The following is a 27,946-nucleotide window of genomic DNA, read 5'->3' as shown; positions in this document are numbered from 1 at the left end:
ATCCTGCAAGTATTGGCCATAAAATTTCAGCAGAGATGCTCAAACAATTGAGAATTGGGAATGAAGACTTCTTGCTACTTAAAGAGACGAGATGTTTGAGGAGATGCTAGCATGTCATGGGAGAGCATTTGCTTTCTTTCCGCACGAGATTGGGTATTTAGATACTGGAGTTGTTTCACCTATGGTTATCTTTACTATCCCACACATTCCATGGAATCTCAGTCCCATTATAGTGCCAAAGGCTCACTTGCACAAATCGATAGACCTCTTGAATGAAAAGATCAGGATGTAAATTCTTGAACCATCGTCAGCGCCCTATTCTAATTAGTGGTTCACTGTGCCGAAGAAGAATGGTTCACTGAGGTTCATACAGGATATGCAATTGGTAAATAGGGTGACAATATGGAATGTTGGTTCTAGGCCTATTGTTGATGAGTTTGCGAAAGCTTTTGTAGGTTGGGCTATTTATTCTCTAGGTGATCTCTATTCCGGCTATAATCAATTCCAACTTGCTCTTGAGAGTAGGGATCTCACTATGATGAAGACATCCTTAAGCCTTGTTTAGATGTACACTTTACTACATGGTGCTACAAACTCTGTGGCACACATGATGAATGCTATGAACAAGGTTCTACGTGACTACATTCCGTAGCTCACTATGCCTTTCCTTGATGACATCCCTATCAAAGGTTGCTTGGAGAAAGTGAAAGATGAGACACTGGATGCACTCAAGAATGCAGGTTATTTGTGTCAGCTCATATCGGAGATGTTGAGAGGATTCTGACTAGATTGGAGAAGATAAACTCTTGGTGCTCTCATGATGTACAGTCTTGGCTATGAGATGTATTATGCATTTACATGCTATGTTTGAGCTTGGTTGCTCATTTGCCATCGACTTTTGTGCTAGTGGGATCTTTTTGCTTACAGTCTCGGATTTACCTAGAGCTTGCAGGTTATGGATTTGAGCTACTTGAGATTTGAGACTAGGATCTCTCATATGTATTTGACTATGATATTTGCTTGGTAGACACTTTCATGTCTGCTTTTGGATACTTATGAGCTGATTTGATCCGTCTTCATTGAGCATACTGTTACAACTATATATATCATCTCTCACTTGACTTGGGTCTCACCTATATATACTAACTCTACATCAATATGAATCATTCTTTGGGAGCATGTCTTGTGTATCTCTCTCGTACTCTCTCTCTCTCTCTCTCTCTCAACATGATATCAGAGCTATGGATGCGTAGCAACAACAAGGAAGATAAGTTGTTTCATTGTTTATACTTGATTGAATTCTTTGCACAAGTGATGATTTGATACATGAACTTGTTCAAATTAGAAGTATTAGTTAATTATGTCTTTAAAAACAAAACCAGGTCTGGTGCATAGCTCTCGTCGTGCTCTCGAATCCTGTCAAAACCGCTTGTCAATCGGAGTTCTGGATCAAAAGTTATGACAGTTCAGGATTCAAGACAACAATTCTGCTCAAATCTGTGATTATTTATTTAAAACTGTAATTCTAATTACAGTTCGTTAATCCCCAATTGCAGTTCGTTAATCGCTCATCTTCATTAATGACGTTGATTACGACAAGCAAACATCTTGCTATTTTTTGTGCTGTTTTATTCTCGTTCACTTTCTTTGTTCGATCGAAATAGCACTTTTCTTATACATGTCACCTCGTCTTGCACGTTACGTCTCTCTATTTCGGGCTTTCTTTTTAGTTAGTCAATACTTTTTGTCGTTCTTACGTGCATCTCCCTATTTTGATTGTCACGCGTCTCAACTACACTCGTCTTGTTCATGGTTTGCAGATTCTGCGATCTCATCTTATTTTTTTTCTCTCGAGATACATGCATGGCCAATTGCGTAATTGTTAACGGATATCCGTCTGGCCAACGTTCGGTTTCCTTCTTCCAAGGACAAGGCTTTCTTGGGTGGAAAGCAAAGATGATGCTAATTCTTGAAGGTGACAAATTATTTGATATTGTTTTGGGTGACCTGTCTTGCTCAGTTCAACTATTGATGTGATGAATGACAATTCTCTGATTTAGTGATGGCCCGTTATTTGAACAATGGAAAATTGATCATACTGATTGGATTCCTTGTGACAAAGCGGCTCGTCGTTATATATTGTCTGCACTTCATGACTCACTTATGTTGAATGTCTTTCTTCTGGAAACCTTTCATGCTGTTTGAGAGTATCTTATCTCAACATTTGAGAAGAAATCGGTCACCGAAATTTTATATCTCCAAACTCGTTTGAAGAATCTTGAATATAAGGTTGGTACTTCTATGCACTCTCATATCAAGGCTTTAAAGACATTATCAATCAGCTTGGTGCTGCCCGCGCTCCTATTGCTAAAAATCAGATTGTTACTCAACTTCTTCATACCATCAAAGATCCTTTATATGACAATATCATCACTATTTTTTCTAACAAGGATGATATCCACTTTGACAAAGCATGTATATCTCTTATTGAATATTCTCAACGTCATGAGCATCATTTGGAAAAATCTGATGCTGTTTTGGTCACTCACGAACAAAGGGATTTTGATGCTGCTTTTGTTGCTCGCAAGCATCCCGCTTCACGTTTTCAGTAGGGTGGACGTCCTAATCAAGGTGGTAAATCTTCTCATCTTGCTTATCCTAACAAACATTGTTCTTATTGTGATAAGAAAGGCCATGTGGCTTCTGATTGCTAGGCATGTCAATATGATGAGGAGCATGGAGTTACTGCAAAGCAATCTCGCTCGTCCAAAAGTTTTCCTCCTTGTGATTATTGTGCACATACAGATCATCCATCTCGTCGTTGTTATAAACGCAAAGATGATGAAGAACGTTCTCGAGCTTATATTGTTCAACAAACTACAATTGATGATGATCATACTCATCAGGAGCTCAATTTCGTCCATCATGTTATCTCTCCAGAAAAGATACTTCATGTTCATGATGGTTCTCTATTTATCGTTGATTTAGGTGCCACTGGAAACATGACATACCAATCGCAATGGCTTCACAATTATCATTCTCTTCCTGTCAAGAAGTTTGTTTACCTTGCAGATGATACGACGTGTCAAGTCAAAGGAGTGGGTGATTTATATCTGGGGACTGTTTCATCCACTAGAATATTAAGAGGAGTTCTTCATGTTCCAGATTCGCAAAGAAATCTTCTTTCTGTTGCTCGTCTAGTTGATCTTGGTTTGTTTGTTGGTTTTGATCATAATCAATGTCATATAGAGAAAGACGAACATACTATAGCAGTGGCTTCTTGACATGGTAATCTATTTGAGCTATCATTGAATGATACGGTTGCAAATGTTGTTACTGCCCCTGGAGATGCAGATTGCAAATTATGGCATCAACGATTTGCACACTCCGATTTTGCCAAAATTCTTGATCTTCATCGTCATGGTCTTGTGCAAGGTATGGATCTTAAATCTCATCCACGTATGGGAATATGTGAGTACTGTGCACTTGGAAAACACCATCGTTCGCCTTTCCACACTTCTACTTCATCACATTCATGTGCTCTCTTGGATTTGGTTCATACCGATATTTGCGGTCCTTTTCCTGCCTCAAAGTCTCAATATTGATATTTTATAACTTTCATTGATGATTTTTCATGGTACACACATGTCTATCTTCTTCGACATAAGTCTGAGGCTTTATCTATATTTAAACAATACAAGATAAGTGTGGAGCTTCAAACTGGATTCTCTATAAAGACTCTTCGCAGTGACAATGGTGGTGAATATGTATCCAATCTATTTGATGAGTTCTGTAAGGATCAAGGTATTCATCATGAGTTTACAATTCCTTATTCTCAGTGACAATGGCGGTGAATATGTATCCAATCTATTTGATAACTTCTGTAAGGATCAAGGTATTCATCATGAGTTTACAATTCCTTATTCTCCTCAGCAAAATGTGTTACTGAGCGCAAAAATCGCACTATTCTTAATGCTATACGTTGCATGCTTATACACTCTGGTTTGTCTCAAAAGTTTTGGACTGAAGCACTTCTAACAGCCGTTTTTATTCAAAATCATCTTTCAACTGCACCTGCTAGTAAAATTCCTATAACAATTTGGACAAGGAAGACACCTTCAGTCTCTCACTTTTGCACATTTGGCTGCATTGCTTATATTCATGTGCCCAAGGACACTCGACATACATTGAACCCTCTAGATTTGAAGGACACTCGACATACATTGCTTATATTCATGTGCCCAAGGACACTCGACATACATTGAACCCTCCAGATTTGAAGCTTATTTTTCTTGGTTATTCAGATCATTCCAAAGGTTACAAATTTTATGATCCTTCTCCTCAAAAGGTTATCATTAGTCGTAATGCTATATTTAATGAGAAGACTATGGGTGGCACATGGTCGTCAAATGTTTCAGATGATACACAGTCTTTGCTTAGTGCATTTTCTTACTTGCTTTGTGAGTCTACTAATTCTGATGATCATAAACCTCCTTCACCTTCAACGAAGATTGATGAAAATTTGGAGATATATGTCGATCTTCCTATTGAGATAGAGCATGGATTCTATTCTATTGAATATGATGTCTTTGATGATGCTATGTCTGTCCAAGAGGATCCAATATCGTATATGGAAGCTATCAATTCGTCTCAAAGGGATCAATGGCAAGAAGCTATGTAAGCTGAGTACGATTCTTTAATCTCCAAAGGTACATGGATTCTTACTGAACTCCCCCCAAATCGTGTTCCTATTAAATGTAAATGGGTTTATAAAACCAAGACCAAAGCTGATGGCTCGTTTGATAAGTTCAAATCACGAATTGTTGCAAAAGGTTACTCATAGATTGTAGGAGTAGATTATCAAGAAACATTTTCTCCCGTTGTGCGCTCCACAATTGTTCGTATGTTTTTGGCTTTTGCAACACTATTTGATCTAGAAATTCACCAAATGGATGTTAAAATGGCTTTTCTCAATGGAGATCTTGAAGAAGAAATCTATATGGAGCAACCTGAAGGTTTTATGATTGCAGGAAAGAAGCATCTTGTATGCCAGCTTCATCGTGCATTATATGGATTGAAGCAAGCCTCTCGTGCTTGGTATATTAAGATTGATCAGTTCCTCACATCTAAAGGTTTTGTTGCATGTTTTGCTGACCCAAATCTTTACATCAAAAGGGAGGACAAATGTTTTATTATTCTTGCTCTATATGTTGATGATACTATTCTTATGTCAAATAATATTGATTTCTTGGATGCTATGAAGAAGCTTTTATCGATTGCATTTGAAATGGTGGATCTTGGTGAGATACATTCTTGTTTAGGTATTCAAGTTCAACGACACCGACAACAAGGCATTCTTCTTCTTCGCTAGACAAAGTTTATTAATGATATTGTTAAGAAGTTTGGGTTGACAAATGCACACTCTGCCAACACTCCCAATCTTTCGAGCTCTACCAAGGGTACATCTACAACACGCAATGAAGAATCAGCCATTCATCAACCTTTTTCTAATCTTGTTGGTTGTCTTCAATTTATTGGTTTAAACACAAGACCAGATATTTTATTTACAGCTAACTTTTTGGGACAATATCTTTCTTCCCCTTCTTCCACTATTCATGGAGTGCTGCAAAACGTATTCTTAAGTACCTCAAGGGTACTAGGGAGTTTGGGCTTATTTATCGTCGTCGAGAGGATTCTTCTTTATCTTCTTCAACTTCTCTTAACCTTATTGGATATACAAATGCTGATTGGGCAAGTTCACATTTATCCATGCGATCTACAAGTAGGAATTGTTTCTTTGTAAGTGGACGTTTGGTTTCTTGGTCCAGCAAGAAACAACGATGTGTTGTGGTTTCTACAACTGAGGCTGAATATGTTGCTGCAGCATTAGCAGCTCACGAGCTAGTTTGGCTTCGACAACTACTTGTAGATTTGGGACATCCTTCATCATCTAGTACACCTCTTCGATGCGACAACCAAAGTGCTATTAGTCTTACCAAAGACTACATACAACATAGTAAATCAAAGCATATTGCTAGTCATTATCATTATGTTCGACATGAAGTCAAGAAAGGTTCCATTATGGTGGAGCATTGTCCCAGTGATCAAATGGTTGCAGACATCTTCACAAAAGCTCTTAGTGAAGCTCGCTTTAGTTCATTAAGACATGCACTTGGTATTGTTCCAAGTTCTTGTCTCACTGATTGAGGCATGTATCATTGTATTCAAGGAAAACTTTATAGTAAATCATTTTTTTATCGTAGGTATGTGTAGGGGCTCAGGTTTTTCCCTTGTTCTCCCCAAGGGTTTTTTCACTCGCAGCTAGAGACCTTTGTTTGAGTGGGGATGTTACAACTATATATATCATCTCTCACTTGACTTGGGTCTCACCTATATATACTAACTCTACATCAATATGAATCATTCTTTGGGAGCATGTCTTGTGTATCTATCTCATACTCTCTCTCTCTCTCAACACATATAGCGACCTTTGTCAGGTCTTGCCAGTAGTGTGTAGATCTTGCTTTATTACTCAAGGGATGTATCGATTGTTCTGACGGAATTTCTTTACGCATTTGGGTGTTTGGCTCATGTTCAGTAGCTCTCATAGTGCCTCTATTATGCCCGCTTGACGCAGGATTGGACTTGGCAGTCACTGTTATCATTAGATTTCCATTAGCCTACTGTTTGCTCTCATTCACTTACTGCTCTCATTTATTAAAACAAGCTATTTTATGTAGGCTGTCATGTATTTATTGGGCTAAATCATGTCATTTTGATGTACTACTGATAGTACTTGGTGGGCAGCAACATTGATCGGTAGTACTCTACCATTTTGTCTTGGTCTGCTCGTGGTTTTGGGTTGTTTATTGCTAATTATAGCAGCCTATTTTCTCCATATTCTGCCTCTATTTGAATCATTATGCCTGGTCATCTCAAAGATTCAGCTTTTTTTAACATTGCTAAGTTAGATGGTACCAATCATAGCTACTAGAAGTCTCAAATATGACAGGTTTTGGTGCAGAAATTGCAGACTAAACCACTGAGAAACAAGGGTGTAAAACTCGAAATCATGGATGATGATGATTGGGCTGAGTTGGATGTAGTATACAAGTCCACTATCATGGTCCATAATAATGTTGTTGAAGAAGAAGATCAGAGTGCATGGGATCTCTAGGACAAGATTCAAGAACTTTATGCAAAGCAAAGCCCTACTTCGCAAATGTATTGGCTTAAACAGTTGATGGATCTCCACATGAAAGAGGGGACCCCATTAGCTACTCATTTGAGCCAATTTCATTCTATCATGAAGAGTTTGAAGTAGCAGGATATTGAGTTTCAGGAAAATCTCCATCCTTTATTTCTGCTTGGCACTTTACCTGAGTCTTGGGATGTATTTTGCACTGCTATCTGTACCAACAAACTTGATGGGCTGAAATGGAAAGATGTAGAGAGTGCTCTTTTGACTGAGGAGATTAACAAGCTGAAATTGAGGTTGAAATTGAAAGATGGCATCAGTGCTGTAAGGTAAGCTAGAGCATTGACTGCCCAGATACAGGCTTTCAGATCTTAACATGATTTCCCTGCATGACTTCTGCATGCAAAATGTAGCAACTGAAGGTTTAAATGACATTTTTTATGGGCTTTTTCTAGCACGAGACTCTCTAATCAGCTAGGTGTCGGGAATGCGAAAGATGTTGGAGTAGCGGTGAATGTCGCAAGGGTTCTTACCTGTGTTGAAGCCTTGATTGTAGTAGTGTTCCTACTATTAGTTCAAAATGTGTGGGGCTAGGTTTACAGCAATGATAAGGACGTGATTGATGTTATAGCAAGCTATATTCCCTTGTTTCTGACTTCGTCTACTTTTGATGCTTTGCAAGCAGTACTCTAGTATGGATTTTTAATTCCTAGTATTAGCCAATAACTCTTAAGGACAAGTTGTCTTGAAATTTGTCTCTCTAGCCATCATGAGATTTTGCGGCTTCTCAATATAAGATTTCATGGTGCTTGCACTGGCTAGGGGTTGTGAGGGGATCAGGGTGGCGGCAAGCTGGAGCCTATATGAACCTATCCTTTGTCTACATTGTTGGACTACCAACTGGTTGCCTCCTAGCATTTCTAGCCCATCTAGGAGGAAAGGTTTGTCTCTCTATAGACTCTTTTATGCTTCTTAGTATTGAGCAAACGTAAGATTGAAGGTTAAATGATTTTCCGTACATATCAAAGCCTTCCTTTGGATTTTATTTTTTTTACCATGATGTTTTCCAGTACTAAATATTGAAGATGGTAGCCGCATGGAAGGCACCACATACCTAGATAGTTATTGTAGAGGGCAACGAGCCCCTAGCAGTATATGTAACCTGTATTATACTATTGGTGTGCAAACTTGTATATTTTGGAAGATTATGGCATGTAAATGTCCATGAATGTATGTATACCATTCATGTGTTGTATTTATTACCGTGTATTGACCAACCACTAAGCATGTGAATGAGTGAGGGTTCTTGGGCATTTAATTAGTGACAATAGATCTATGTGCAATTGAATGTGGGCATCTTATGCTTTTTGTTGCATGGGTGTCTACTTTTCATACAAGATGAGCAATGCTTCAATCATAAATTGAATTGTTCAGGGGCTTTGGACTAGATTGATTGGTTGCATGTTCGTGCAGTTTATTACTTATGCAATGGTCACGTATCTTATGGACTGGGAAAAAGAGGTAATAATGATTGCACCTTTTCCTTGTTGATTGGCCTAAGAGTAATTTCAAGTCATTCTTGGCATTGTATCATGTAGAAAAAGGGTTCTTTTCCCTATTGATTTCCTGTGCACTATTCAACACTACAAGCTAATTCCACTAGAGGTAGGCACCATATATATCTACCTACCTAGGTGCACTTGGCAGCAAGGGAGTTTGAGTCCCAATTGATCTCATATGGTAAGAAGTTTATACCTAGCTAAGCATAATTGGGGTAAAGTAGGGGAGGCTTTGCACACATAACTAGGTTTGGTTGAAGTACAAGAAAGTAGGATTTGGGGTGAGTTCACACATGGGACGTATTGTGTACCTACTTATGTATGGGTTATGATAAGAAATTGTCATTCCCCAACCCAAGGTGGCAAACCATTGCTTCCAATCGCACCTAGAAATGTAGTGTCTACCTCATAAAAGGTTGTTATGTGGTTGCAATTTGTGGAGTGGGAAATTTTCTTGTATTTTTTGATAGTGCGATTCGTAACGGATACAAAGGTTGAGGTTGGTATGATGTAGGTTAAGAAGGCTACGAAACGAATTGGTATTTCTACATCGACATTAAATGAACCACTTCTCATTTCAAGCTCCTAAGAAGAACACTTAGAAGCCAATAAAACCCTAAAGCAAAGGGTCATCATTATAACTCCAGCAAGGTGTTCTTTGTGAGTTCAATTGTGCACAAAGAGAGAGACAAAGAGAGAAGGCGGGGGGGGGGGGGGGGGGGAAATCATATTTTTCCTAATCTTTGTTAGGCTCAAACCATCCATATAAATCTTTGTAAGCCCAAAGTGAGTCATATATAGAGAGTTGATTTTTTGACCTAATCAATAATGAAATTTCATATTTTACAATCTTTCTCTAACTATAATCTATTTGAAGGTTCATAACTAATCTTAGAGGAGAAGATTCACATCTATATATCGATATGTTCAAACTGTTGTTTATATGATCACATGGCTGCATAAGATTATGCGCTAGAGATTATGTACATGTGATAATATGACTTTATATTTCTACATGTCACCAAATAGACATCAAATGCACTCATAGTGAATGTTTGACATGATTTTTCGCACTTTATTTCTCTACAATGATGTAAAGACCATTGGATCCCTAGCACTTTGGAAAATGAAGATTGTGAGAACAACTCAGTCCATTTTGATTATATGGTTGAGAGAGTGTTGCCTAAGTTTAACATGGTGAATTACAACGTTTTTCTTTACATTGTTGCTCCAATTGTTGATTACTTGGCTTAAAATTTGCATTTAGTGATGCTCTGCAATGAAGATGCTATATCTCATATTCATCAAAGATACCATTTTTCTTTTATGGTGAATATAGGTTTTCGAGTTCTCTCTCTCTCTCTCTCTCTCTCTCTCTCAACATAAAAGACAATCTTGAGAGACTTGTTGTGTATGGCCAAAAGGGACCGGTCTCAAGAAAGAAGAGCTCAGTTCAGAGAGACATAAATTTGAAAGAAGGAAGATGAGGAGAAAGAGAGAAGGTATGTAGATTCAAACATAGGGAATCGGATGTGCCTAAAACATAATCGTAGATATTATATATTTCATAAGAGCTTGCTTCCAAACCAAGTACAACTTATGTTACTACATAAACATCAATGTTTGAGTCTTTTGCTTAGCATAAACCTGGCTATGATCAGCCCAATATGCATATACTTTGCCATACATAAACATCAATGTTTGAGTCTTTTGCTTAGCATAAACATCAATGTTTTGAGTCTTTTGCTTAGCATAAACCTGGCTATGATCAGCCCAATATGCATATACTTTGCCATACAAATGTTTGGACAGCAAACAATGTATCTGCAAAACCAAAGCAATCCTCTTTACACATAAAAACAACCTTGGACTCATTTAGCGCGTATATATATAATAATCATTGCGCTAGATCACCAAAAAGTCTCTCTTTCAACCTTATACATCAGTCTTTCATGTCATGATAGAAGTGAATCAAGAATACATAAAAACAATCTACTATTTCCCTTGATTCACGACAACCAAGTACATAGAATAGGGAAGAGTTTCAAGATAGTAGTGGCCGACCTTTATACCCCAGTTTGCTTTATTTTATGGCTATAAAAAACCAACATATATCATCCCATGACTTATGATTTCAATCCCCCCAACCATCTCTTTCGAAACAAGGCATGAGCAATGGTCTTCAGGAGGACAGCAAGAGTTTCAAGATAGCCATGCATACATTATAACTATGAGATTTATGATAGCAGTGGGTTACTTCAAAATCCCTATATACTTTAGTTTATGTCATTAAATCACAGTATACGACAACCCGTCTTCATCTATGGTTTCATGCCCTCATCAAGTAGCTTTTTCCTTGCTTGTTCATGCATAGATTAGTGCTTCTTCCTCTCTCTCTCTAAGAAGTTGTCCATGATTGATCTAGATGTTGACACGTGTTTTTCTTTGTGAAGTCATGCTATATTTAACCCCACAAAAGTGCCTATAGCAACCATGCTTTTCTTAGATCAGATCCTCTTGTTTTCACACTTCATATCATGCATGTAAGATATGATTTTCCTTGCAAACATAGCATTTCCACTTACCTATAGTCTTTCACTTAACCATCTTAAGTAATGGTTTAAATCATACCTAGACTTCATGACATAATTGTTGAAAGAGCATTCAAAGCTCTCATGTGTAAGCCTCCAAAATTCAACTAAGCCTTATTTATCTACCTTATCTTTTCCACCACTTATTGTTTATGATCATCTCATCTTGTAGCACCTAACAAGTGGATACCTTTTTTTGCCTACCACATTGACCTCTTTATGAGGCATCCTTGTATATAAACAATACTTGTACAGCAATGTAACACTCAAACTTTTAATCGATTCTTCTACTTTCTTATACTCTTTCTCTCTTTTCTCTTTATTTTCTCACATGGTATCAGAGCATACTAAGATCTTACACTAGCTCACACGCTTCACCTCTAGATCTCTCTTCCTTTGAGACTAGATAATAGTGATTCGGACACTATCTACCATCATACTCATCACCAACTACTCAATTCTCCTCGTTTTCTTCTTGCTCCGACCAGATAGAGAAGTTGATGGGCCCTAGCTACCAAAGCTAGAGTTTTAGGATGCGGCTCTACCTTATGTAGGTAAACCTATGGTCCGTTGTCAATGGTGCAAAGAAGAACCCACCACAAAAGACCGATCCAACCTTCGTTGCATGGAAGCAAAAAGATGTAGCTACCTTGATGGAGATCATTATTCATTGCAATGATCTCCACATGCAAATGATATGTCGCTTGGATACAGCCAATCTTATTTGGAACATAGTCAAGGATATTTATGAAAAGAAGGATGACATCTATCAAGTTACTACCTTGCATAAACTTGTTAACTACACTATGCAAGAAGAGCACTCAGCAATAGAGTTCATTGAGAAGTGGAAAACTCTCTTAGATGAAGTTTTGCTCATGAGCTTGGATATTTTTGAGAAGCTCCAAGCCACCCTTCTTCTCTTCTCCTTACCACCTTCTTGGGGTGCTTTCATAAGCACACATTCTAGCTCTTCTAAATTTGTTTGCAAATTAGTGGTGCATAGGGTCTTGCTCATCTTTTTTAGAGAAAAGTGAATCTCTTCTTGTGAATAGCTTGATCCTCTTTCCACCTATAGGAACCTTCAACTTCGTACCATCAAGCTTGCAAGAGAGTATGCAGCATTGTTATGTATCTTTTTCATAGTGTATAGACGAAAACCATCTCTTCCAAACCTTCTTGATAGTATTAATTATCAAGACCATCGCTTCGAAACCTTCTTGATAGTACTATGCTAATTATCAAGGCTAGTGCCATAAACTAGTACCCAATCTCCTTCTTCCACTGCTTTAGGACAAAGCCTATTCTTCTTATCAAACCAATACTTATTGGCTTTCTTCAACCACATCACTGCAAGTTCAATGTCTTCAAGTCTCCTTTCCCTAAGTTGAATTTGTAATGTGAGAAAGTTTTCTCTACTCATATCTTCTTTCCAAGGTAAAACATTCCAAGTAGTAGCAACATCCTCTATGGGCATAAGCTTCTTTGCATATATAAACTAAGCAGGCACATACCCTATGCTAACACTATCAATAGTATGATCAGTCCATAGAGCATAAGGAAGTAGCCTTAGCCACTAGCCAATTTTTCCTCTGCATGCTTTAGCCAATGCCTTACCAACAGGCAAGTATCATCTTTCACTTTTCCCATTCTCCTAAGGATTATATGATCTTGTGAGAGCAAGCTTTATCCCCATCCTTGAGAAGAGTTCTCTATCTTCATCTACATTCGATGCTTCTCTATCTACTGTCCGTAGTGACATATCAGATCCTCTAAAAGAAATCTACACATAGCACTAGTAGTCTTCATTCATAAAGCTCAACCTTCCACCTAGTTTGTGAGATCTTCTCTTATGAGTCCAATGTATCTCATTTTCTATAGGTCCATAGGCATGATTACTAAGTCAACCACCCACTTACAATGCATAGCTAGTGGATAGGTTGAATGTAGACCATCACGATATCATATAGAAAAGTACATCTAGCAAGTAGTACGTCTCTAAAAACTACAAGATATCTCTATACATGCCTTTCCACCAGTAAATTTATTTTATCTTTTCAAACATGGCCTAAACTCCTCAATGACCAGCCCATAGACTATATCTTTGTCACAACCTACTCTCAAAGAAGTACCATTTCTTTGCTTTGGATGCTTCCTTGATGCTTCCATAGAAATCCATACTTCAAGAAATAACCATACACTTTTCTTTGGATCCTCTTGAACTCTTGATCAATCCACCCTCCTTGCCTTGTCCAAGTGCTTAAGTAATAACCAATCTATAGCAATTCACCCTCATACAACATTTTTAAAAAAGACTCAACTGAAGAAACATAGCATATATGGTCAAGTATTGCTCATGTACTTTCAAATTCGTCACCATATGAAAGCATATCTTCCTCATTCTCATATCTAGCCCTTGATAGCATATCAGCAACTCCATTGTCTTTACTCGCAATATGACGAAAATCTAGATTCAAGGTCTTGTTGTAAGCAATCCTTTGAGTCATAGCAATGTTCAAAGTAGAGCAGCTAGTAATCATGCCAAGAAGTGGTAAGCAGTCTATCTCTACAACAACTCAAGCTCCAATAAAATACTCTTTGTCGCAGTTCAATGTAGTAACCACTCCCCATAATTGTATTTTGATCTACGGATAGTTTCTATGATGTTGATTCAATACTTTATCTATAAATCACAACATACCTATTTCCTTGCTCATCATCCTATCCAATAGTCCATCCTATCCCTATAGGACTCATGTTAACTATAATAATGATAGTTCTTCCACTTGTATAATCGGATACTATTTGCAAAAAGTATTTTAGCTTTCTCTTTGCTTTTGTATGCATTTCATCCCACTAAAACTTCTGCCATTTTCTCAACAACTGATAGAGGGCATCCACAACATGAGAAAAGTAGAATCTATATGAGATCGAAAACATAAGTACCAAGAATCTTTGAACTTCAAAGGTTGATGTATAAACCTCTTCCATTCTTCCAATTGCATTCACCTTTGTAGATGGCCATCTTCCATATTTCCACACATGTGGCCCACAATCAAGACTTCTCTAACCCAAAAGTTTATTTTTGTCTTGAAAGAGTAAGATTAGCCTCTTCCAATCTAGTTAACATCTTTTCACAACTAGCTATATAATCTACAATAAAATTTCTACATCCCTTTTTATCCACTGGTTCATCTTTATCTTCTTCTGTGCACCCTTTTTATTGGTACATCATCAAGAAAAGGTATAGTTAGCTATAGTATACAATCCCACAAAACCTTATTTAGAGAATTCAACATATCAACAATTAAATTTGTTGCTCCGTGTGGCAAGGTACACATGCTCATCAATCCCAAAGGTTTTTTCATTGTTGTCAAATCCTTACTTTAAATTACCAACTAAAAGTGATCATATATAGAGCAAAGATCACCCAAGGAGTAGATTGCCCTTCCTACAAAGGCTTCTACAAAGTCATTCACAATTGAACCAACCCCAAGATTTCTGAGTCATCTTATTCACTGATTGCATATCCTATATGACCCTTAAAGCTCCATTTTTCATTGGCTCAGTGAACCATTTGTTTGAATATGAAGCAAAGGATGTCTGCAAAATTTCCATTCTAATCTTTTCATTCAGCAACCCAATTAACTTTGATAAGTGAGCTTTCGGCATTAGAATAGGTTGCAAATTCCATGAGACATAGTGGAAATGACCATTGGGGTAATAATACTAGGATCAAGACGTCCAATTTCATGTAGCTAAAATACAAATGCTCTACCATGTTTTGACAACATCTATGAAACACATTCTCTGTGCATGAGTAAGAAAATCCTCACAGCTAATATTCAATTCTTTTAGGGACTTTGCAGTATACTTATGCCCAATCTTCTTCGGATCTCTATGCTTTGGCTAATGAGAAGTCAACTCTATCTTTATCTCACTGTGAGAAGGGGATGGCAAAGCAACATGCTTAACCTTCTTAGCCACAATTTTATATTCATTTCAATCCATTGATCAGATCTTCCATCTGTACATTTTTATATTTGTTTTTCAACTTTTTTATCACCCTATCCTCTACATATCAAACTTTTCTATCACCCTATCCTCTACATATCAATAGAGTATACTTTGTGTCACTAATTCAATTCCTATAAGCAGTCTAGAGTGTGTCATAGCTGCAAGGTCACCCATAGTATCAACATAGGCCATTTCATCAACAATCTCTGTGATGCATTCATTAGACTCAAGCAACCCGTACTTCTTTAAGTCTTTGTAAGTCTTGCATAAATTTTTATTTACATGTCTATGTATATTTCCAATCTTTTGAAAACAAACCAAACCATCTAATGAAAATGTTGTGAACCCTGTAGAAAAAGCATCTATAACTTCTATATGAGGTGAGAGCCTTTTCTTTTTAATACCATCATAGTCTCGCTTTATAATGGGATCTGCTGAAAGCCAATCATATCACAAGAATCTTTGAATTTTTTATTAGTCGGAGGCAAGGGATAATTACAAAGATTGTTATGATATCTTCCATGGTTCACACATACAGTAAGAAATTGAATAGTTGGCTTCCCATCATGACTTCTAATCCTGGAATATTCAAATCCATCATCCAACACTTTGGTTTCCATACAAACTGTAGTGGTCTATGGCTGGCCAAGAATCATGAATTATTTTTATATTCAAACATGCTCCATACAAATCTCCTAGCAAATTATTTGCAATCCACATTCTCCAACCATTATCCATGTTAACTAGCCAACTTCCGTTTAGGTAAATACTCTTTGTCATACCATTTATCTTCGACTGATGATCAATCAATGAAATACATGGCTCCTTAAAATCTCAGACTTTGACTAGAGTCTTTATAGTAGCTCTCACCCAATGGTTTCATAAGTAGTGACTTCTAGGTATCATTACATATGTCTCTTCTTCATTGAATTGAACCTCTCTCACTCCTCTTGATGTTTGGCTACAAATTATTGCATTTTCAACATCTTCTTGCAGCTGTGTTTCCTGTAGACCCTATATTCCATATGCAAGCAAATCTTCTTCCCCTTGTAAAATGGGATTAGCCACTTTCCCAACGAATTGATGCTTCCTCTCGATAATGTCTATGATTTCTTCATTAAATTCTCACGTAGCAATGCCAAGAATTTCAACCAAGGTAAATTCCACTATTCAAAATCCTCTTTTCTAAGACTTTCTTTAAATTTGTGGTTGTTTCAATATGAGACTACGATTTGTATGCTAGATTTTTACCTTTGGGTTTGCTTTGCTCTTGTTTCTTACTCTTTGATGCATTATCCATAGACATATGGGGTGGATTTTCATGAGGTATACCTTGTTTAGATGCAAGCTTTCCACTTCCTTTGGTTTCTCTTCTTGAGGTTCTTTCATTCCCATCATTCCGCTTTTGCTTCTCTTCCAACAAAAACTTCAGTATTTTGACTTTTTCCTTCTTAGCTTTCTTAATTACATCAGACCATAGTTCCTGCCTCATAGGTAAGACATGTCACACTCACAAAGTGTCATTCAATTTATATAATCTTGCACCTCTACCACAACAGCTAGATTAGCCCAAGGTAAGGTTTCATGTCTTAAAATTTGTTGTCTTTGATAATTTTACCACTATATCTCTTGGAGGCTTGACCATATAAGGTAATGTAGGTACATATGGCCTGCATGGAGGATGATGATATTGTCCTTGATGCAGACCTTCCTCGACATGGCATGGTCAATAGCTTTTTCATTTACAGCACGAGATTTCTCGACATCCTTTTCCTGTTGGTTTCGCTGATCAGATGTCAAAAGATTATCCTTTGCCTTCTCGTTGCAACCTTTAGTACAGAATTATGATCGCAAACTATATGGAGAATGGGAGGGGTCTCTTCCTAGAGATGGAGAGATATTTAGCTTTGGGATTGCTCAGTATTTGATTGGTCATTCTATCATACCAAATGGTGGGCATGGCCTATTTATAAGATAGGATCTATACATCCCATGTAATTCAAAGGTCACATTAATGTGTTTCTGTGTTCCTATATATCATTGGGGTCCATAGGATCAGCTTGCTAGGTACATTCACAGCATGAGTACGTATGGCCTTTGTGCTAATGAGGCCTCTCTTTGAACAAGGTCTTAGGCATCATGAGGGATAATGTTTGTATATTGATGGCATACATTTTTCCCAAGGGAACATAGCAAGCTTAATTAGCAGTAGTAGTTGAGGGAGAAGTGCAAGAACAAATTGTACTTTTATTTTGTGTGCAAAATGGTCATGAGTCTAGGTATAGGTCTAGAGATGTCCCTACCTACATAGTAGTTCAGGCCATCACATCATTTGGTGCTAGGGATGAGTTACTGATCAACTATGGGTACCACATATAAGTTATTGGTCAACTATGGGTGGCAAAGACCTCCAAGAGCTCGTACGGATTTAGTAATTGTAAATGACAGAGGCTCTTTTAACTCATTGCGTTTGCTTGAAAAATACGACTTTTGTCATCCTAAAAAAAACTCTTGTAAATGATACTAGGTATCGTTATTTATGTGCATCATTATGTAGAAGGGTGAAAGCATGGTAATGTGGTACCAAAATAGGTTGTCTAGGAAAGCTTAGCTAGCTCGTTACAAGCTTACACTTTAATGGTTATCCCATGGCATACCCCATCATGCTATATATCATTGGAAAGATCTTGATGAGATGAATCTAAAAAGCTATACTCTAAAAGATTTAGATATTTTGTACAAAAATTTTACTGATCACCTAACTTTTTAAATAACCTAGCTAAATAGCTGACTAAGTGGTCCACCTTAGCATGCTAACTCCCAAAATATATGTATCATTATATGTGCTGCAAATTATGTAAAATATTTTCACATTTTCTTAGCTTTTTGAGTTCATCTAGGAAAATTATATATTTCCCATCATTTCGACAACTTACATGCTTCTCCTATACTTATAGTGTTAGCATGAGATTCATGGGGTTAGGAGAGTACCTCTGACTACTATGTGATTGACACTCAAATCAATCTAAGTACTTTGTGCAATACCATTGAATGTTATATTTATTTTTTTTCTATAGGTTTTGGTGTAACTTTGATCTGATTGATGCTCGTGATAACCCACCATCCATGAAAATCCAAAACAAGACCGGAAAACGAAGGGTTGAGTCCCAAACCTATGTTGTGGGTTGTCAATGCCACTTTGTGGCTACACAACTATATCTTTGGCCCACAATTTTGCGGTTGAATTATATACAATATGAGCATGTTGATGCAAAAGGAAATGTGTGTCATGGTGCACTATACACTGGACAGTCCAATGCAAGGATGGCCTTTGCACCATGGCTGTTAGTGAGGATGAAATCATGGATCTGTGACATGCTTCACAAAGGGTATACCCCGCATCAAGTTTTGCTACAACATATACACACAGTGCAAAGGGATGCGAAAGATGGTATCTTGCAGACCACAAGAGATACTTTTCTTACATTGCAGAATATTTTAAATATTTCAAGCAAGTTGGAAGCTGTCACTTTGCAAACAGACCAGGATGATGCACGCAACGTGCACAGTTGGGTCCTTACCAATAAGATCCAAACCTTTTTTTATCAGCTCTTTGATGAGGCAAAAGGGAATGCATTTGCGCTCGGTGTGCAAACTGATTGGCAACTAGAGATGGCAAAAGTGCATGGGAACGATGGATTGTTGGCAGTGGATGCCACATTTGGAACTAACAAATATAAGGTATAGTATTAGAAAACAAATTTACACTAATTTTTATGTTCATTGAAAAAAGTTTATTAATGTTAACAATAATGGTCTTCTGCAGTTTGATCTATACACCATCTTGGTGTTTGACTCTCATCGTATGGCATCCCTGTTGCATGGGTCATTACATCTTCGAGCACCATGGCTGACATTCGAGCATGGCTACTGGCCTTTCGGGATCAAATGTTTGATGCAAAAAAATCATGGCAACCTAATGCATTTATGGTAGATGATGCGCTTGCAGAAATACAAGCTATCAGGTAAGCCATCTATAAAGCATTCCTCCATATTAATTGTTTATTTATGGCACTTTTATGTTGCATTGTGCATGGGATTGGAGGTTCATTATATTTTGTTCTTTGCAATAGGGAGGTCTTTGGCGTGCCAGTATACCTTTGCATTTGGCATGTCCGACGGGCTTGGTTAAAGAACTTGATCAAGAAGGTTTCTGATACCTCAAAACGGGCGGACATGTTTAGGGCACTAGGCCAGATAATGAACATGCGAAGCCAAGTGAAAATTGATCACGTGAATACAAAGCAAGAAGTGACTTTTTACATAGGTATAGGGAGGAGGAGGACTTCGTTAAGTACTTTAAGGACTAGTGGATGGCATCAATAGGTAATGATTTGTGGCCTAGTTAATTCTTTTCCCTCTCTTATTTGCCTAATTTCAATTGTTTACTTTCCAGGAATGTGGATTCGAGCAGCTCAAAATTTGCCACACTCAAATCAAAAGACAAATGGTAGCATCGAGTCCTATCATGGGATTTTAAAATCACGATTTCTTACTGGACGTAAGACAATTCATGGTCGGAGGGTAGATTGGCTTCTACAAAAGCTATTGGGCCCTTGTCATTCATATTATTGGTATCAGGATATGTTGAAGGAGGCTGGGTTCAAAAAAAACTTTAATATCTTGGATGTTGTTGCAAGCTCGGTGCAACGCGCCAAAGAAATCTCAGATGATAATGTAAGGTTCTTGGATGTTGATCACAAGGTTGCCTTGGTGAAGAGCCAAACTAGAACCAATCCGTGGCACAAAGTTGAGAATGCAAATTGCCTGCGAGTGGGCATGTTGCTCATGTGAGTGGGCCATGTGTGGCAACCTTTGCAAGCACCAAGCAAAGGTGTTGATGATCAGTGGTTTAAATTTTTCCCACGTCATCAAGGCATCCATGGACTTGTACAACCTGTCCAACAAAGATGTACCACGTGAGTCATTCTATTGTTGCTAGAAGTTCCTTATTGTGCTTTTTACAATCTAAGTTGCTAAGTTATTGTGATTCGATAATTTTGATAGGTCATGGATTCTTATGCCACATGGATCCAACCGATGTTGAGGACCCACTTCCCATGTCTCCCCGTGGGGTTGGTGCAGATACAAATAACTCTAATCTATCATTGTTAAATTGTTGCAAGTCAATATTCATTGATTATTGGAGGTTTATTATTAGGCTCATCGATGACATCAAATGAGGACAAGATTGCACAAATATGCCAAATTGTTGATGAGACACTCTTCCAGTGTGGTAAGTGTTGGGTATGATCAAACTTAGCTTTGACCACCTATAAATATTATGGTTGTCTTGAAATAATGTGTGCTTGGCAGATGGTGATGTGGAACTACTAGAGTTTGCTCGATGTCTTGCTCTTCAAATGCAGATGTCTGTCCAACAAGCAAAGGTGTCGAAGCCACAACTACCACATCCACTTATTAGCTTCCAACCTGTCGAGGATGGTTTTGGGAATTCACTAGTTAGGGCACGTCCATTCTTTGAGGCACATTGTCGCAAGAAAGTTTTGAGGACTAAAGCACAAGTAAGGAAGCTCCCCTCTTTCCCAAAGCCTCCTAAAAAAATCAAGGTCACAATGCAAGGCAAATTAGACAAGGCATGTGAGGAGGAAGAAGTAGGGAATGCTTCAAGTTGATTGACATTTTGGTTACTTGGCACATAAGATGGACAAATCTTTTTATGACATTGACTATCAAAGAACTAAAGGGGAATGATTCTTAGCTCATTTCCACATTGACCCATTGTGCCAACATCTCTACCCTTGTGCTACATTTAACCATTTGAAGATTTTTAAAATCATATGGTTTTGGGGTCGTGTTTGGACTCAACAAATATTTGACTCAAGATTGGTCATGAGTTATCTATGTCTAGAATGTGTAATTAATTTAGTAGTCTAGATGGCAACCCATTAGACAATAACAACTCTACATCTGGTTATTGTAGCTGGCGAAACACGAACATCTTTGATTTAGCTCCTTTATCATGATTGAAAGAGTTCCTTTACATAGAGTACAATAGTCCCTCCAGCAAGAAAGTCACCTACTGTGGCTGCTCACCAAGTTATCTCATCCTAAGTTGATTATTAGCAAATGGATGATGACTGTCAATTGCTCATCGACTCTTCATACTGCAATTTCCATCTTATCTCACTAGCCTACTCGCCTTCGATCTTCACAAAACACAGCAACTCCCCTCCCAATCCCCATGGATCACATCCTTGATGATACGGCTAGCCTGTCAATCAGATTGCATGCAAGTAAGCACGCCCCAGGATAGATTTCAAGCGGGGTTTTTTGTCTTTTGTGCACTAGGATGAAGAGGTCGCAAAGAGGCCCCACACTAGCAAACCATTGTTTTTTTTACATTTAGAGTAAAACTGAGATTTATTATGGGATGGCGGATGGATGGCATCAAGCTTGCATCTATGGCCCGTGGGGTCTACTTCTAATGGCGCTGCAACCTAAATATATGATTCCGCCCCCCCAATCTCCCTCCTCTATTAATTGAGTCATTACAAACAACCACTACACTTTTAAAGACTACTTTTAAAAAAAAGAATCACTCCTCTGTTTCGACTCTAATCAATCTAAAGTACTTTGTGCAATACCATTGAATGTTATATTTTATTCTTTTTCTATAGGTTTTGGTGTAACTTTGGTCCGATTGATGCTTGTGATAACCCACCATCCATGAAAATCCAAAAGAACATCGACAAACGAAGGGTTGAGTCCCAAACCTATGATGTGAGTTGTCAATGCCACTTCGTGGCTACGCAACTATATCTTTGGCCCACAATTTGCCGTTTGAATTATATACAATACGAGAATGTTGATGCAAAAGGAAATGTATGTCATGGTGCACTATACACTGAACAATCTAATGCAAGGATGGCCTTTGCACCATGGTTGTCTGTGAGGATGAAATCATGGATCTGTGACATGCTTCACAAAGGGTATACCCCACAAGTTTTGCAACAACATATACACACAATTCAGAGAGGTGCCAAAGATGGTATCTTGAAGACCATAAGAGATACTTTTCTTACATTGTGGGATATTTTAAATATTTCAAGCAAGTTGGAAGCTGTCACTTTGCAAACGCACCATGATGATCCACACAGCGTGCACAATTGGGTCCTTACCAATAATAGCCAAACCTTTTTTTACAAGACTAGTCATGAGTTATCTATCTCTAGAATGTGTAATTAATTGAGTTGTGTTAGTCTAGTAATATTCCTGTTTCAACTATTGGATTTTGATCATAAGTTTGCGATAACCTTCTTAGACATTGGAAAATTATTTCTTAAGAATGGATTAGTGACTTTAAAGTATCCTTATAACCATAGCAAGATAAAGTATCTAGTTTTTGTAGGATAGCGAGGGCATAAATGAGAGGAGTAGAATGACTGGAGGGTTAGGACATAAATCAGAGGAGTAGAATGATTGGAGGGTTAGGACATTTGCATGACTATGAGGTGAGTCATATCATGCTAAGCTTGTCTAGACATGCTAGATGTCAAGCAATGGCGAGTAGTGCGACATGAGAAATTTGAAGTGAGGTTGACATATGATTATGAAAGATCATAAGGTAAGGGCTAACTTCAACATAAATTGAAACACTTGACAACTTGAATGATGGAAGGTGAACCCCAAACTTGAGTAGACACGGTTTGTATCGATCATCTAAGATACAATAGGCTAGGGGTACCCATGTCTACCTGGATTGCATTGATCATCTAAGATACAAATTGAATAGACTAGAGCTACCCAAGCCAACAATACTGATATAAGGAAGTACAACACAAATTCTATTGAGATGTCAAGTCATCACATTAGCAAGGTGAGTCCATATCCCATGTTTAGAATGGAATTGAGGGTCATGAAAGCCTTCTAACCTCTAACATTGCTCAAGTCCCTAAAGCATCGTGTCTAACATCAAAACTAACACATTGGTAACAAGTGCAAAAAATACAATGGGGGCTCCATGAGAACTCCCTCAAGTGTGCATACCATACTTGAAATTCAAAAGTATGCATGTTCTCAATCAATAAAATCATGTTGAGCTAACCCTTATCATCAGCACAAACTCTAATGATATAGTAAATGCTTAAATATCTAAAATTACTAAATCTGAATCAATTAATGCTTATATTGAATGCTTACTAAAATTGCTAAACCGATACCTTGATTAGTATTGTAAACACCTCCCTCATGCAAGGACAATGTAGTAACCTAGAGAATGCACGGTTTCTCACACATTGAAAGCCAACAAGGATGTCCCAAAGAAATATATATTGCTATGGCAAAAGCCTAGAGAAGAGAGACGAAATTTGATCCAATACATTCGTCCCCTAGAAGAAACTGATCCAATACATTTGTGCCTTACACAAGAACTGATCCAATACATTTGTGTTTTAGAAAGGAACTGGTCCAATACATTTGTGTCTTACACAAGAATTGATCCAACACATTTATGTCTTACATAGAAAATAAATTTTTACATCAAAGGCATGATACCCAGAACCTAGATACGCAATAGTAAGAGTTTCAGATCAAGCACCTGTGCATCCCTTTCCATCAGCATACTCGTCTCCCTGGTAGTCCGCCAAGCATGAGGAAGTGTAGCCAGGAATTGAGGAAACAACATTAACTCCGTACCTATGATTGGCAACCACCTGAATCACAAACATAGGCAGATATAGCAACTCTCGAGCAAACAGTTACTAGAACATATAAAAAGCATAAAGTATCTATCATCTGCATGCGTCCTGTATCAAACATAGCATATTTGATCGAATTATAATATCAGCAGGTGATTTGCATCTGTATATGGATAGTATGCAGATGTGAAACTGACTTTTGGGTGAATATAAACCTGAAACTGAAACTTGAGGCCTTGCTCCAGGCATGCCCCAACTGCGCAAGATCTCCTTCTCCAATCCCTTTGCATTGGCATATTGCCAAATCCTCAATCTTCTCCAATATCAGAAGGCACCATATCTGAGGAAATCCATTCATCAGATAATCTGAAGACATTACATCTGCATGCAGAAAGCAACGTGGAGAAAGACCACTTATCAAATCATCGAAAGAGCACATGGCATCTGAATTATGAAAGTACGGTAGAGGAAAGACACTTGTCGACTGATCAAAAGTCGTTGCATCTGAATGAAAGAGAAGCACATAGACGCCATCTGTCGATTCACAACAAGTCAACATGGCACCTGCATGAATGCAAAGCAAGGAGACACCATTTGTCTAATCCTATTCACGAGGCACCACATTTGAATGAAAACAAAGTAGAAGAAATTAGCAACCATTGGTCGAATCATTAGAAGTACTCATGGAATATGAATGAAGAGAAGCAGAGAGGGCGCACTATTTATCGAATAATTAGAAGTCTGCAATATCATTTCTGAATCGATTCAAAGTAAAGTGACGCCATTTGTCTAATCGTATACAAGAAGCACCACATTTGAATGAAAGCAGAGCATAAGAAAGCCATTTGCCGAATCATCAGAAGTACTCATGGCATCTGAATGAAAGAGAAGCAGAGGGACACCATCTATCGAATCATTGGGAGTACTCATGGTATCTGAATGAAAGAGAAGCAGAGAGGCGCTATTTATCGAATCATCAGAAGTCTACAATATCATTTCTGAATCGATTCAAAGTAGAGAGACGGCATTTGTCTGATCATATACAGAAAGCACCACATTTGAATGAAAACAAAGCAAAGGAAAGCTAGCTGGTTGGATGGACCCACGCAAAGAGAGAGAGAGAGAGAGAGAGTTTCACCACAAGTCGCAGAGCGAGAGAGTCTGAAAGATTACCTGATGCAAGACCGGCCATGGATGGATAGATCCACAGAGAGAGAAACTGTGATGACCTGTTGCTCCTCCTCCATGGATGGATGGATAGGGGGGGAGAGAGAGAGAGAGAGAGAGTTTCACCACAGGAGAAAGAGAAGACACTTCCAAAAGGGGAGTTTGGGGGGGCCAGCTTACACTCGTATGTCCTGGGCCTCGAAGGAAGGGTGGGAGGGCCTCTGCTTTAGAGGAGCTACACAGATTTCCTTCTCCATGTGCATGATCTCCTTCTCCATGCGCACGAGAGAGAGAGAGAGAAGGGGGGAGGCAGCTCTAGTTCAGAGATGCAGAGCAAATCTCCTTCTCCATGATGCTAGAGAGAGAGAGAGAGAGAGAGAGAGAGAGAGAGAGAGATTGTTTGGGAGACCCCTCTCATGGAACGCATGGCCATAAGGCATGCATACATGTAGATCCTTTTTTTATCATAATTATTTTTTACCAGTATGTCCCATATCCACGTCGGCCTGTTGACCCTCAGGACTATGTGCCACGGGGTCCTGAGAGTTGGGATCGACGGTTGAGGGGGGCCCGTGGATCGCGGGGAGGATCTGGGCCCCTACTTTTTCGCCCAGGATAAACCCGGCCCACGATAGTGAACCCCGCCAAGAAAGTAAACCCCGCCTAAAAAGTAAACCCGGGCCATATTGTAAACCCGGTTCGGCGGGGGGGGAGGGGGCCGGCCCGCCGGAAAAGGGTGGCCTTCGGTCGATTTGACGAGTCACGCGGTATTTTCGCCGGGCAGGAGGCAGGGGCATCATAGTAACGAGGGGGGGGTACTTCGGGCTGGGTTTGCACGCGTGGCCCGTGATGGATTGGAGGGGGGAGGGCTCCATCGGGCGGGAGGGGGAGTCGGGCAGGTTTACTATTTGGGTTGCCCGCTCGACTGGAGTCCGACTGTTTGGGTTTTTAATGCCATCGCCTCAGCCTGAGGATCGCCTGAGGACCCCACCTTCGCCATCGCCATCACCATCGTCCTGGACAGAAGGTTTTGTGCTTGCGAGGAGCCGAGAGGCGCGAAGGTTTTGTGCTTGCGGGGAGCCGAGAGGCGCGTTGAAGTCTGAGTCCGAGAGCAGGAAAGCTTGCCTTTCTCGCTGCTCAAAATCGGTGGAGCCAAAAGCGCGCATCCGGCTGCCCACCTCAACCGTGAATCGCCATCATCCACAACACTATTGTGGCACATAGTCCTGAGGCTTGCAGGTTGACCCCATCGACGTGCCGCTGAAAGAATTGTCCACAACACTATCGTGTGGGTTGTTAAAAGGATCGGCCTTGCATTGACGAGTGATTGTGCAGCCTTAGCAGTGAAGAGAGAAGAGGTGCATAACTGAAGCCAATCCCTCAACCACCATCCTCGAGCGTATCGAAGGTAGTTTTTTTTTTATGATCGCAATGAAGGTTTTCATGTCAACAATGCTCATGAATGTCTTGATTGCAATGCATGTCTTGATTGCAATGCATGTTAGGAGGTATGCTAGTGACTAATAATCATATTTACAATGCATGAATGTCTTGATTGCAATGTCTTGATTCAGTCCATAACATCAAATAACTTCTTTAAGTTTCCAAAAAACCACCTTAAATTCGATTATTTTGAACCTACTTTTCCCGCAAAATAAGTAAGGCTTCTCCTTTATAGAGCAGCTCTATTTGATCTTGAATATTTATTAATCACATAATTTCTAGCTTGCCATATTGGTCTTAAAGGGGCAAGTCTAACTATTTGTCATGCCTTCCAAGTTTCATTGTCAATATGCCCTTGATCTCCTGAGAGTGCATTCGTGAAATTGATGCTTGCATTCAACGAGGCCTCGTTCATCCATTTCTTCACAAACCTTTAGAGAGTGTTTCTTTCTTTATGTTTCCAAAGAACATGCAAGGCATATTCATCTACCCTCTCACAAAAGTAGCACCAAGTAGCACTACCCGTATTTGGTTATATCTGCCTTAATCGGCAAACCCTTGGCTATCATTCACAAGACCAACAAGTGCTTGTGTTGGCATTTCTTGGCTTGGATCTTCAGGATATCAACAACTAACTAATGAAGTACCCTAGATTCCAACATTGTTTGACTTCTAGAGCCATGGCTAGACTCCTCATCTCTACATCCTTATGACCCTTGTGATCTTGTACATATTGCCCTTTTAGGTTGGTTATGAATTTCATCCACGGTTTGAATTTGGAAAGAAGTGGACTAGCTCTCCTTGCATTAAGCCATGAAATCCTGCATCCATTCTTTTCTTTCATATTACCCCAAACCACAAGCTAATTTGTCATTGTCTAAGAGCCAAAGGTCTTTATCATCCCATATATCAAACTAGTTTTGGAAAACTTTATTGCTTAAGGCCTTGGACAATTGGGGCTGGAGTCTACCAAGGCTTTGTCCTCCTCAAAGGCTTCTTTAGGTAGCAAAATTGGCCTATTGAGTGAGGAGTTAGATCTACCACTTTGCCTCTCTGTTAACGAGCATTAGCACTCTTCTAGGAATATTTTCTCAGCTCGTAGCAAGGAATTTGCTATCATTGATCTTGTACTTTGACTTTGATGCATTTGCAATGTGCCTAAGGTCTTTCTAGTGTTTGCATGGGGTTGCTAAACTAGTGATAAAGAGCTTCATGCTGGTTGTCCAAGGCTACACGTCAATCATCCTCTTAAGC

General features: G+C 38.8%; 1 protein-coding gene across 5 annotated transcripts in view; it reads right to left on the bottom strand.

Moving 5' to 3' along the window:
• Positions 1-25,646, bottom strand: part of LOC148019466 (uncharacterized) — a 47,786-nt gene extending 22,140 nt beyond the window's left edge. For 2 of the 5 annotated variants that reach the window (XM_087701426.1, XM_087701425.1), the window contains exons 1-3: positions 25,256-25,646; positions 24,280-24,463; positions 23,983-24,097 (exon numbers count right to left, since the gene is read on the bottom strand). In XM_087701426.1, the coding sequence (XP_087557552.1) occupies positions 23,983-24,097; positions 24,280-24,463; positions 25,256-25,274 (318 nt within the window). In that variant the 5' untranslated portion in view covers positions 25,275-25,646. Of the gene's footprint in view, positions 1-10,331; positions 10,582-23,982; positions 24,098-24,279; positions 24,464-25,255 lie in introns of those variants that run through there. The other 3 variants (XM_087701423.1, XM_087701424.1, XM_087701427.1) reach the window with 3 other exon arrangements.
• Positions 25,647-27,946: the final 2,300 nt, after the last annotated feature.

The sequence above is a fragment of the Lygodium microphyllum genome, chromosome 20 (assembly GCF_053477565.2).
Source record: "Lygodium microphyllum isolate KBCC chromosome 20, Lygodium_microphyllum_v1.1.10, whole genome shotgun sequence".
In the NCBI taxonomy this organism is placed as follows: domain Eukaryota; kingdom Viridiplantae; phylum Streptophyta; class Polypodiopsida; order Schizaeales; family Lygodiaceae; genus Lygodium; species Lygodium microphyllum.
Note: the sequence above shows the minus strand (reverse complement) of the source record. Positions and strands in the feature narration are given on the sequence as shown.